General features: G+C 36.1%; 1 protein-coding gene across 2 annotated transcripts in view; it reads left to right on the top strand.

Annotated features, from left to right (window-relative positions):
* LOC117173527 (SLIT-ROBO Rho GTPase-activating protein 1-like) overlaps positions 1 to 14,379 on the top strand; it is a 348,789-nt gene that overhangs the window by 80,797 nt on the left and 253,613 nt on the right. For both annotated transcript variants that reach the window (XM_033362166.1, XM_033362165.1), the window contains one exon: positions 12,545 to 12,710. In XM_033362166.1, coding sequence (XP_033218057.1) covers positions 12,545 to 12,710 — 166 coding nt within the window. The remainder of the gene's footprint in view (positions 1 to 12,544; positions 12,711 to 14,379) is intronic.

A 14,379-nucleotide genomic window follows, 5' to 3' on the forward strand; every position in this document is an offset into this window, starting at 1 on the left:
AAAAAAGAGAAAAAGCGGCCAAACCACCGGTAGCGAAGCGTAGCCGTCGCACATCTTCAGCGCCAATGGAAACAGAATCAGATTCGGAAGAAGAGGAATTTTTCATCATCTGCAAAGGTCCCATGCCTAAAAAGTTGACAAAAAACAACGCAATTCATTGCAATGAGTGCGACCGAGCAGTCCATTTGAGGTGTGCTCGTGTATCGGCCGGTGGGTTCACATGTGTTCACTGCGAATCGGAGTGATTGACATAGCATTTTTCGCCTTTGAACAATCCTTGTAATGATAATTTGTCATTTTCTACGATCTTAATAAAGGAATTTTAATGAAAAGCAAAGTTTTTTGCAATTTTTAACCATGCTTCACAACTCCCCACTATTTTTAGAAACTCCCAAAAAGCGTTTTTTGCGAAAACAGTCAAAAATCGCCGATGATTTTGGATTTCATGCAAATCGTTCAACCAGGAAGTGTAGGATGACATGCTATAGAGACTCAGGTCGAATAAATGCGAAAAAAAAATTTTTTGTAAGAGTTTTGACCCCCCAAAAAAACGTGCTTCAAGACTCCCCACTTTCCCCTACGTTTAATTTGAGCTCAAAAATTTTTTCGAGCATTTTTTACCCATAGTGCCAGTCAAGGGTTAGTAATCCAACGTATGAACTGTAAAAGTGAAATTATATTGTTTTTTAGAGATCTATATATATCATGAATATAGCACGTAAGAACGATCAATAAAATTGGAATTGGCTAGAATTGACACATATGTACATTCCACATCCATTTACATATGACCGCAAAGTTTAGAACGTTCATATGAACGTTCTAAACTTCTAAACGTTCCTGAAAAATTACCCCTTTTGTTCCTCCGACTAATGCTGGTGGTAAGAAACCTTGCTCGAAAACCAAAAACCCACCTCTAATTAATAAGGTCACAAAATTCTAGGAAATGTCCAATTTAGTTCGAAATTATTACATATACGACCATTTAATGGCTTAGAAAATTAATAAAAAGCATCCCAATAATTATGGTAGTGGCAGAACACCTAGGTCGAATACCAAAAAATCACCCCTAATGAAATCCAATTTTTGAAAATTCGGAAAATCGACAAAAACAGGCAAAGGATAATAAAAAGTTGGGTGTCTAACACCCTGAAAAACTACCCCTTTTGTTCCATCGACTAATGCAGGTGTCAAGAAACCTCGCTCGAAAACCGAAAACCCACTCCTACTTAATAAGTTCCCAAAATTCTAGGAAGTGTCCAATTCAGTTCGAAATTATTACATATACGACCATTTAATAGCTCAGAAAATTAATAAAAAGCATCCCACTAATTATGGTAGTGGCAGAACACCTCGGTCGAATACCAAAAAACCACCCCCTAATGAATTCAAATTTTTGAAAATTCGGAAAATTGACAAAAACAGGCAAAGTGTAATAAAAAGTTGGGTGTTTAACGTCCTGAAAAATTACCCCTTTTGTTCCTCCGACTAATGCTGGTGGTAAGAAACCTTGCTCGAAAACCGAAAACCCACCCCTACTTAATAAGTTCACAAAATTCTGGTAAATGTCCAAATCAGTTCAAAATTAATACATGAACGATCATGTAATAGCTTAGAAAAATAATGAAAAGCATCCCACTAATTATGGTAGTTGCAGAAAACCTCGGTCGAATACCAAAAAATCACGCTTCATGAAATCAAATTTTCTAAAATTCGGTAAATCGACAAAATCAGGCAAATGGTAATAAAAAGTTATGTGTTTAACGTCCTGAAAAATTACTCCATTTGTTTCCCCGACTAATTCTGGTGGTAAGAAACCCCGCTCGAAAACCGAAAACCCACCTCTAATCAATAAGTTTCCAAAATACTAGGAAATGTCCAATTCAGTTTAAAGGTAATACATTTTAGATCATTTCATAGACTAGAAAATTAATAAAAAGCATCCTCCTAATCATGGCAGAAGAAGAAGATCTCCGTCGGATACCAAAAAATCACCCCTAAGGTAATCCAATTTTTGAAATACGGAAAATCGAGAAAAACAGGCAAAGGGTAATAAAAAGTTGCGTGTTTAAAGTCTTATAAAATTATCACTTTTGTTCCTCCGACTAATTCTGGTGGTAATAAACCTCGCTCGACAACGGAAAACCTACCCCAAATGTTCGGCCAGTACCATGATTAGGGGGATGCTTTTTATTAATTTTCTAAGCTATTAAATGATCGTATATGTATTCATTTTGAACTGAATTGGACATTTACAAGAATTTTGGGAACTTATCATTTGGGGGTGGGTTTTCGGTTTTGGAGCGAGGTTTCTTACCACCAGCATTAGTCAGGAAAACAAAAGGGGTGATTTTTCAGGATGTTAAACACCCAACTTTTTATTACACTTTGCCTGTTTTTGACGATTTTCGGAATTTCCAAAATTTGATTTTATTAGGGGTGGTTGTTTGGTATCCGACTGAGGTGTTCTGCCACTACTATAATTATTGGTATGCTTTTTATTAATTTTCTGGGCTATTAAATGATCGTAAATGTATTACCTTTACACTGAATTGGACATTTCCTTGAATTTTGGGAACTTATTAATTAGGGGTAGGTTTTCGTTTGTCGAGCGAGGATTCTTACCATCAGCATTAGTAGGGGGAACAAAAGGGGTAATTTTTCAGGACGTTAAACATCCAAATTTTTATTACCCTTTGCCTGTTTTTGTCGATTTTCCGAATTTTCAAAAATTGGATTTTATTATGGGTGGTTATTTGGTATCCAACTGAGGTGTTCTGCCACTACTATAATTAGTGATATGCTTTTTATTAATTTTCTAAGCTATTAAATGATCGTAAATGTATTACCTTTACACTGAATTGGACATTTCCTTGAATTTTGGGAACTTATTAATTAGGGGTGGGTTTTCGTTTGTCAAGCGAGGTTTCTTACCACCAGCGTTAGTAGGGGGAACAAAAGGGCTAATTTTTCGGAACGTTAAAGACCCAACTTTTTATTACCCTCTGTCTGTTCTTGTCGATTTTCCGAATTTTCAAAAATGGATTTCATTAGGGGTGGTTTTTTGGTATCTGACCGAGATGTTCGGCCAGTACCATAATTAGGGGGATACTTTTTATTAATTTTCTAGGCTATGAAATGATCGTAAATGTATTACCTTTAAACTGAATTGGACATTTCCTGGAATTTTGGGAACTTATAAATTAGGGGTCGGTTTTCGGTTGTCGAGCGAGGTTTCTTACCACCAGTATTAGTGAGGGGAACAATAGGGGTAATTTTTCAGGACGTTAAACAACCAACTTTTTATTACCCTTTGCCTGTTTTTGTCGATTTTCCGAATTTTCAAAAATTGGATTTCATTAGGGGTGGTTTTTTGGTATTCGACTGAGGTGTTCTGCCACTATCATAATTAGGGGGATGCTTATTATTAATTTTTTAAGCTATTAAATGATCGTATATGTATTAATTTTGAACTGAATTGGACATTTCCTAGAATTTGGGAACTAATTAATTAGAGGTGGGTTTTTTGGTTTTCGATCGAGGTTTCCTACCACCAGCATTAGTCGGGTGAACAAAAGGGGTATTTTATCAGGACGTTGAACACCCAACTTTTTATTAGCTTCTGGCTGTTTTGTCGATTATACTAATTTCAAATATCTTTTGTCATAGGGGTGGTTCTTAGGGGTTGGATCGAGGTTTCTCAACACCAAAAAATTTCGTCTAGTTTTGATTCCGAACGGTTAGACTTATTACTCTCTTAAATATATATTAACTTTATCGACTTAGTAGTCAACTTTTCTTGAGAAAAGCGAATTAAACAAATCCACGCACGTTATATAGACACAAGCTAACTTCATTTTATTAAATGCTGAAGGAAAAAAAATGGACCAAATGCATGAGAATCGGTTAAATTTTTTCTCTTTTTTGCTAATATCTTCGTAAAAACTAATTTTTTCTATCTGTATATATCTGAAAAATAATTTTCGTTTTTAGGGCCTATTCAAGGAAATAGTAAAATGATAATAACACAGGCCGACAAAATTTGACAAAAGTCAAAAGCCAGAAAGCAGACCAAACTTTTCCGAAGGATTTTGATGCGCTGAATTCGAATCCCAAATCGAAATTGCTCCTGTAATTCAGGTTTTCAAGATATCCTAACCTACAAGTGCAAAAAACGCGTTTTTATCTGTTTTTGAGGTATGTAACAGTACAAGAAAAATTTCTACCACAAAGCTAATATGGAATTTGAAAGTACTAATCTTCCCCTTTCAAACCTACTTGGATTTCTTAGGATATCTTCATTTTTCACAAAAATATTGTAATTTAAAATTTTTCGTTTTAGCTTTTTAACCCATTAACGCTGAGATGTTCAGATTTATACAACGCATTTTCTATTGCTGACGGTACGATATTTTTTCTGCAAAATATTATCTCAGGGGTTTTCGAGGGTGCTCTTTCTATTGGCAGTGCCAGTTTTTTGTTATAACCCCTAGAAGATCCAATATGGCGGCCACGATTTAGGGCTTTAAAAAAGAACAAAGGATCCCGCACAAAATACCAACATAAAAGCGTACAGCCGTTTGGAACCAAACTTTGCATACTGATAAAACAATAAAAAAATATGGAACCCGTGTCTTTGCATTTCTACGGAACCCATTTCCTAGGGGTAGAAACCACCCTTAACAAGCCACAAGCATGCTAACCTACCTGACTCTGAGAACAATAAGTTTAGTCACATATTTTCTTGGAATAATGAAGTTCCATGTCACAATTGGGTTAACCAACTTACCTGCTAATCAACCTAATCCCAAAAATCACCCCTACCAAATCATAAGCAGGCTAATCCACCTAACCCTGGGAGCAGCGAGTTTAGTCGTTTACATTTCGTGAAATAATTGAATTCCACACTACAAGTGGGCTAACCTTGAAATTTTTTAATTTAGCCTATTAACCCATTAACGCCGAGATGGTATTCCATTGTCCCTTGAAAATGTTATCTGAGGGGTTTTCGGGGGTACCTTTTCGATTGGCTCAGTTTTTTGTTATAACTCCCAGAAGAGCGAATATGGAAAACAGTTAGGACTTTAAAAAAAATTTACTATTATGATTCATTTAATATTGTAAATTTACTTAGGATTTTCTAGCTTACTAAGGCAAGACTCAATATCTTCCAGCCACTTAAGGCTGAACTTGGGATGGTCCAGCTAAGCAAGAAAGTACTAAATATTTTCCAGCCAATTAAGGCAAGACTTTAGATTGCCCAGCCAGTTATGGCAAGCCTTTAGATTTCCCAGCCAATAAAGGCAATATTTTATCGTCCAGCCAGTCAAGACAAGACTTTGAATCGTCCAAGCAGACAAGGCAAGACTTACGATTGCCCAGCCAGTTAAGGGAAGACTTGGGATTGTCCAGCTAAGCAAAGAATTACTTAATATTTTCCAGTCAATTGAGGCAAGACTTTAGATTGCCCAGCCAATCCAGGGAAGACTTACCATTGCTCATTTAGTTAAGGCAAGACTTACGATTGCCCATTCAGTTAAGGCAAGACTTGGGATTGTCCAGCTACGCAAGGAAGTACTTAATATTTTCCAGCTAATTAAGGCAAGACTTTAGATTGCCCAGCCAGTCAAGACAAAACTTTGAATCGTCCAGCCAGTCAAGGCAAGACTTACGATTGCTCAGCCAGTTAAGGCAAGACTTACGATTGTATGTCCAATGAAGGTGAAACTAATTGCTTGTTTTCTTATGGAAACGTTCGCGCTTCATGTCAAACGATCGTTGAAGGGACTTTCGTTTATGACTAGTAGGGTCATTATCATTTCTTTGCAAAGACCAACACTAGTCGGCCATCATTCTTAAATTGCATCGACCTTGATAGTGTTGCTCTTTTTGATGAAAGTCTTGATGAAAGCGTTCGCCCATTTCTTCACTGAATGCACCAACATTTTCTCGATTGTTCCCTAAAAATTTCTGTACAACATCTTTGAAACTCAACCATGCATCCTTTTCAATAGATGTCATGGTTTTGATAAAGTCATTATCTTTGATAAGTTTTCTTATATCAGGCCCAACAAAAATACCTTCCTTTACTTTGGCATCACTTTAATGCGGAGATGTAGATCTGATATAATTGAAACATTCTCCTACAGTGTTTAGGGCTTTCACAAATTGCTTCATTGACCATAGTTTTATATGGAGTGGTGGCAATAATACTTTCTTTCTGTCAACAAGACTTTCATAAACAACATTATACTGACCAACTGTCCACTCTAATATGTCAAGCCATTTCTCCGTTATCCAATGTTCCTCCCTTGCACGACTGCCCCAAAGGCAAGGAAAACAAGGGTAATTTAATGTTTCCTGATTGTAAACCTATTATAAGATTTATCATTTCGAAGTCACCACAAATAAGGCAATTATGGACATTGTAATTTATTTTTATCAGGAGTAATTGGAAAGTATCATAAGATTCTTTCAGTGTAGTTGAGTGACCTACTGGAATTGCAGCTGACTTATTTCCATTATGTAATAGTACTGCTTTCAGTCTTTCTGTAGACGAATCTATGAAAAGTCGCCAATCCTCTGGCGTATATAAGTTTATTTTATATAAATTAATGAGTCCTTCGATATCATTACAATACACAATCCCACTGTCTATTGAAAAGTACTTGATAAACTTTTCTTCTCTATTTCTGTAAACAGTTACTCTAGTGCCAGGTAACAATAGTTTCCTGTCTTTGAGTCTTGAAGCGCAAAGCTCAGCTTTATGTTTCGGAAGACCAGGGTCACGTATAAAATCGTCTAATCCGTCTTGGTCAAAAAATTTAGGACATTCATCATCTGATTCTTCCCAAGAAGAATCTTCGGTTGCATTAGGATCGTCAGTATCCATTGATTCGTGAGTTGATCGGTCACTTTTGTTTTCAGAGTGATTTCTAATACCAATCTTGGCTGGTGTAACACTTTTTACATCAGGGTAAACGATCTTCTCCAAATACTTTTGAGAAAAACCTCCTGTTTTGCATAAGCAAAAATAACAATCAGTATCATGATCGTTGGGCTCACGCCAAACAGGTGGTTGAATAACAGTCTGCGTCTTGGTACTTTAATCTTCCCAATTTAATTGATCGAAGGTGTTTATCCGTTTCCTACTTTCCACAAACGTGATAAAACGTATTAACTTTCTTAGCACAAGGAGTTCTTGAACTCATTTTTTTTATAATGAACAGTAACGTGGAAATTCTAAAACTTACTATGTACAAAAATCACGATCGACATGAAATGTAACCGCTAGACAGATTTCAAATACAAAAAGAATTTTATTACCTACGCATCCAACCGTTAGCCCGCCACTCAAACGTGATCTCTAACACGGAAAGATTTGTAGCAAAAAACGAATTTCATCACCTACGCATAATACGTCATAAAAGCGTCGCCAGCTCAGTGAGCCACTTAGGGATCGAAGATTGTCTGCGCCGTAGAACGGCGCGCACATACACCGAATGTGAACATTAGAATGCACACAGAGTGCACAGTAGCATTCCGCGCAGTCCGTCTTCTTTTGTTTTATCAATGTGCGAAGTTTGGTTCCAAACTACTGCACGCTTTTTTGTTGGTATTTTGTGCAGAATCCTTGGTTCTTTTTTAAAGCCCTAAATTGTGACCGCCATATTGGATCTTCTAGGGGTTATAACAAAAACTGACACCAGCAATAGAAAGGGCACCCTAGAAAACACCTGAGATAATATTTTGAACAAGAAATATCGTACCGTCAGCAATAGAGAATGCGTTGTATAAATATGAACACCTCAGCGTAAATGGGTCAAAACGCTAAAATAAAAAATTTCAAATTAAAATATTTTGGTGAAAAATGAAGATATTCCAATAGATCCAAGTAGGGTTGAAAGAGGAAGATTAGTTCTTTCAAGTTCCATATTAGCTGTTGTGGTAGAAATTTTCTTGTTCGGTTACATAACCTCAGAAACAGCTAAAAAACGCATTTTTTGCACTTTTAGGTTATATCTTGAAAACCTGACGTACAGGAGCAATTTTGAGCTCGGATTCGGATTCAGCGCATCAAAATCCTTCGGAAATGTTAGGTCTGGTCTCTGGCTTTAAAATTTGTCGGCCTGTATATTTATTATTCATGACATTTTACAAAAATACAAGATGTGTTCAAAAAATAAGGTAACTTTATGGTTTTCTCAAAAAATATTCATTTATTCCTCAATATTCATGTTGTCCCCTTCAAAGTAATCCTCCTCAGATATAATACACTTGTGCCAACGCTTTTTCCAATCATCGAAGCACTTCTGATAATCATTTTGTGGTATAGCCTTGAGTTCTTTCAGCGATGCAGTTTTTATCTCCTCAATCGTTGAAAATCGATGTCCTTTCATGGGTCTCTTCAGTTTTGGGAAAAGAAAAAAGTCACTGGGGGCCAAATCCGGTGAATATTGAGTCTGAGGCATGAATGTGGGGTGCAGAATTAATCTGAGTCGTGTAGTGAAGGCATTCGTTAAGCTTTCCTTAACTATCGTATGTTGAAGCGAATACCCTTAGATTTAAGAATACCCAGATATTTATATGACTCGCCCTCACCTATTGCCTAGATATCATTTCCAAACTCGTTCTCTAGCTCTGTGGTCTCTAATTCCCCTCTGTGAAAATGCACTATTCGGCATTTATCTAGTCCGAACTCCATGTGTATATCGTTAGAAAACTGCTTATTATTATATGCATGTTTTGAAATTAGCGTAATGATTGGCGTGTAAAAAAATTGCATAAGGAATCAGAATTTTACAGTAATGTCGCGATACTGAGTTATCCTTCAAATATTCGCTTTGGAAGTGATAGAAGTTGAAAACATAATTGTTTTTATATGTGAAAAATGGCAATACAAAAATTGATCAAAAATGCGGCAATGGGAATCGATTACCGTCTTCCCAGTTACAAATTCTAAATGCTATCGTCTGATCTAGCCGGGAGTTAAAACACTTTCGCATAGCGAATCATGTAACGTTCGTAGATTGTTTTAAAAGCCGTGTTTCTCAAGAACGGCTAAAAAGCGCTTCTTATTTCTATAGCATACTAAAAAACCCTGTTTAATATTTTAATATTTAATATTGATACTTAATGTTATAAAACAAAATTCCAAAGCCTGTGGGTTCTACGTGTTCGTACCGATAATTATAGTCTGTCCACATAAAAGCGTTATGAAAACATGACTAAAGAATATGATAATATTAATTATTCGGATATCAATTGCATTCAAATTTGTTTAGAAACGTAAAGTTCAGATTTCGCTAAATGTTTCTTACAGCGTTCAGCTAGAGAGTAGAGTTAGAAGGGGAGGTCGAGTCAACATGGCGACAAGCTGAAGTTTTGTAACACATTGAGTATAGTGGTTTTTGAGAATTACTACTCAACTTTTGATAAATTAACTATTCACTGTGTATTTAAAATGTTGTGTCTTTTAATGAGTTCCCCGGTCTTATAATTGAGGGCTCGTCCGTGATCGCGGATTCAGTAAAGATAAGATTGAGATGTGTGTCGCTGTCGGCAAGTCGGTGTGTGTGTGTGTGTTTGTGTGAACGCAATATATTCAAGAACAAAGGAGATTTTGTTATAAAGATCGAATATGTTTTTAATTGTGCCAGGAAGTTGCGATCGTCACAATTTGGTAATGCTGAGTGCATATTTTAATATTAAAAGACGGTTGTTCCGTGTGTGAATTGATATGACGTAATTTTTACAGAGTGCAACGTATGAATGGTAAGTCGAATTATTTCTGGATGAACAGCATATTACCCAAATTAAGTGTGACTTACGAAAAATTGCATTTATTCCGTCGAGCTTAGTGCTTATTCTTCATTGAAGTCTGTTGGAACGGAGTCTTTTTCGGAAATGGTGTGACGATGTAAAATTCCTTTGTCTCGCAACGAAGTCAAACACGAGTGCTTATCGGTCAGTTCAAACGGGGCTACCCTATGACAGGCAGCACGGCAGTGCTCAGAGAATGTTTTGCGAGGTGCCTTGGAGATAGAAAAACAGGAGGAAGTTAACGAGGAAATCCTAATAAAGGACGCGATGAAGAAAACTGAACTGGTGTATCATCTGCTTGATTGAGGTTTAAAGAGGTCGAATATCCGGGATTTTCCAGGATCCTCGGATCAATAAAATGTTGCAAAATAAAATATTTGTTGAGGAAATGATTATTTTTACGACAAATAGCAATTTTGCGAAAGATAGAAATCAGCGGGTAGCAGGCGACAACATTTGAACGGTAAGAATGGTTTGAAAATTTATTTTTTTACTTACAATTCTAACATAATAGACATGCCATTCTTACATAATAGACATGTAAGAATGGTTTGAAAATTTATTTTTTTACTTACAATTCCAACATAATTGACATGCCCTGTGTGTGTCTTGTAACTGTACTTGTAATCAGCCACCGGGCTAGCTGTCAACTTCACGCCAATACGTTTTATCGGGGCATGAAGACATCCGCTGCGATGTCCTCTTCGCTGGGCGAATCATTGATGTTAGAATTGTGATCAGTTCCTTGCTTTGATCCATATCCGTCTTCTTGATTTTCTTCTGCTTCATACTCAGATTCTCCGTGACTGATCTCTAGAGCCGACATAAGGGTGTTTCTCACATTTTGAGGAGTTTTCAGAACATTGCAACTAGACGACAGTGCAAAAAGTTATCTACGCAAAAAGGTTGTTGCGTGATTCCGTAAAGGAAATTGTCGATAGAAGTCTAAGTAACAGGCGAAAGACAAAACAGCTCAAGGATCACAATGGATCATCATCTGGGAAGTGATTGTCTCGACAAATTCAAATGAGCCGAATGATTTTGCTGTGAACAGTTTGGGTATATAGAAACTGAATGTCCTTCTAAAGAATCGAAGGACTCAAAAACTTTCAATACAAAAATAAGACTCAGCGATACAGTTACGAAAGGCGACAGGAAATCATATAAAAAGGTGCGTGTTTTGGGCAAAGAGGTGGAAGCTATGATTGATTCTGGTAGCAATTTTCGTATAGCTTGATCGAGTTTCTACGTACATTTAAGAACTCCATCCCTTAATCCCAAGGTTATCTATTTTGGCAGCGTTGGAATCAATCCAGGTAACACATTGGAAATTTTCATCGCGGACGTGAGGTTTGATGGAATATCGATTAAATTAAAAGTTCATGTGGTTCTAGATGATTTTATTTCCAACGAAATCTTGATTGGAGGTGAACTTTTCGATTTAGTGGAAGTTAGACTGAAGAGAGGACAGGTGATATGTCTGGAATTGGATGGATCCGACCACGACGAGACAGGTCATGAAGCAGATTCATCTGATGAACGCTGCAACACAGAATTATCCTGTAAAGAAGTAATGAACGTCAACATTAATTTTGAAGGATTCGAATTTAATTCCCTGACGCAGTACATCAAGGATGCAACATTAAAGAAGAAAATAAAAGAACTTGTGAAGGGTTACACATACGCAGCGACTTAGGATAGCGGAGTCAATATGAGGATTGTTTTGAAAGATGAAATTATAAACTTTCAGAATCCTTGGCGACTATCCGCGAAATATAGGAAAACAACGAACGAAACAATTGATCTACAACTTCGCTCTATTCTAGAAGAAGAAACAATAGCAGCGTTCGACCAAGAGCGTTTTCAGCTCAGAGACGAAGCCATCTCCAATCTGACTAAAATGAAAAAGGAGAATAAAAAAAACAGCTGATCGCAAGCGGAAAATTTTTCACATCTTCAAAGACGGAGAGTTCGTCGCTCTCAGGGTGGGCCTGGCCTAGTTTCATCCGAATTTTTTGGGCCCATATAAGGTTATGTCGGTGTTTTGGAACGGCCGATATTTGGTTCAGAAGATTAGAGATTATGAAGGCCCTTTCTGTACCAGCTCTTCAGTAAAACCATATGAAGAAATGGTTCTGCAGAAAATAATTTTTAAGAGGACAGCAACGAGGTCGTTGCAAATGTAGTATAGTAGATTGTGGGATATGATAATATTAATTATGCAAGTATCAGTTATATTTAAATGTGTTTAGAAGCGTAAAGTTTAGATAGCCCTTACATCGCTAAGCTATAAAGTAGAGTTGGAAGGGGAAGTCGAGTCAACATGGCGACACGCTGAATTTTATGACACATTGAGTATAGTCTTTTTTGAGAATTACTGCTTAACTTTTGATAAATAAACTTTTCATTATGTTGAAATGTCGTGTCTTTTAATGAGATCCCCGACCCTGCAATATTTTATTCACTTTAATGCACGAATCATATTCTAACAATTATTCTAAGCATAAGGTATACTCATGAATCTTCGGCTTGGAGACGCGGGAAAAATTCAAATTGCAAAACATAGATCGACTCGTTTCGATGTAACTACCATTTTCCAAAGATTAAGAGTCTTTTTGGCTGTAGATCGGTCTATATGTTCAAAGTTGCGATTCAGAAAACTTGTGTAAAATTCCTTATGATTATTGTAAAGTGTTTCATTTGAATGACTTTACTTTTGTAGACGAGAGCAGTGGCCCCTTTTCTCCAGCTATGCCTGCTGGCAACAACTTGTCAATGAAACGAAATCGCTCAGCAGGGATCATGCTGCTCTTTCCGAGGTATATAGTTCTCACCTTGTCGGAAGGCTCAACCAAGTAATGGAGGATATACAACGCATCTACAAGCGAGTAAGTTTAAACAGAAAGAACTTCGTGTTCGAGGCTATTGACAACTTATCTAATATCTCCTTTTTTTAAAAGTCGAAGGTAGGCATCTATCAGACGGTTTTACGATTCAACCGGAAGTAGTCACTTTTTTGCATACACTACTAATCGGTCAACGGACTCATCTATAATATTTCCGAATAAAGCATTTTGCTCGAGGCATCGTTAAATAACTTGGCTTCTGACTTGCTTCACGATAACATTTCGTTTAGAACCTGTTCTTTTTCGTTTTCGCTGTTAGTACTAAGTACTAAGTTTCATTACACTGAAAAGGGCTAACTTGGTCAAAAGTACGTTTTTTTATCAATTAAGCACTTCACTTACAAGTTCTAATACTGAAGATATGGCCACTAAGGAAATATTTTGTTTTTTTTAGAGGAAATAAAGCGATGTGAAATAAGGCGATGTGAGAATCCAAAAATCATAAATTTTTGTCGGCATCTGTCCGTCTGAATGTCTGCAAGTTTAGCTGAATGTTGTAGCTACGTTAAATTCTAAATGATTTTTCCAATCGAGTCAACCTTTTATACACTTTTTAGGGTTCCCAAAATGAATTTTTTTTTTAATTTTAGAAATTTATGTCACAGTTTCTTATATATGGGTAGAAGAATTTCAAATGATCCAAATGGATGTTTTCAATTTCGATGCAAATTAGAAAAGTTATATACTTTAGAAAATTGTCAAAAAATAGACAAAAAAATATATAAGAAATTTATGCTTATTTTTTATTTTTCAACAAAAATATTTCTAGAACTCGCTCCGGCCATTTTTATGTCTTATGAAGTTTAACATGTAAAATTTTTCCTATTTTTATTTCTTTGATTTTGGAAATCGTGTAAAGTAATTTGTTCTTAGTCGATTTACATAAAATTCAATAAAAATGTAATAAAATAGATTAATTACGGTAATAGTAGTTTAATGTTGGTAAAATCCGAGAAAACTCATACTGGGGACACGAGACCGATAGGACATTTTTGATGGTTTTTTCTTTTGTGCTACAATTAGAAATAATTAAGATTCATCAAAATGAGGGAGGTTTTTCTTCATGTAGAGCTCCTATTATGAGAATTTTTTGCATTGCCAATCTCTTCTTTATTATTGATTACGGAGCTTCGACACAAAATGGCCAACTTTTTGAGAATCACCCATAATAGTTTTAGGCCACCTCTTTTTATGACTGTATAAATTCTCTTCATTTTAATTATACCAGAGCTAAAAAATTTCTCTTTAAAAGGTTGATTATTTTCCAAAATCTGTATAAAATAAGCCCAGGGTGAAACCAATTTGTCTAGTTTTTAAGCAGATATTGCAAAAATAGCGTAAATTTCAATGTTTTCTTAAATTTTCAATAACTTGCGAAATAGTCAAATTTTTTCAATGTTCTTGGACTCATTTTGAAGCTTTTTTCACCGTGTCACAATAGCTTATGAGTATAAATCGTAAAAATTTTCTTTTTGAATTGCAAGAACTTGAATTTGCAACAAAAAAGTAAGAAAAATTGCAATATTATTTTTGGTCACAAACATAATGTTGTAAAATACAGTCTGTCAAGTTAAAGCGTGGGTGGCTTTACTCGCAGTCGGTAAGGTGTATCGACATGATTTTGGTGTCAAAATATTAAGAAGAGCTCCCT

The sequence above is a fragment of the Belonocnema kinseyi genome, chromosome 5 (assembly GCF_010883055.1).
Source record: "Belonocnema kinseyi isolate 2016_QV_RU_SX_M_011 chromosome 5, B_treatae_v1, whole genome shotgun sequence".
Lineage (NCBI taxonomy): Eukaryota > Metazoa > Arthropoda > Insecta > Hymenoptera > Cynipidae > Belonocnema > Belonocnema kinseyi.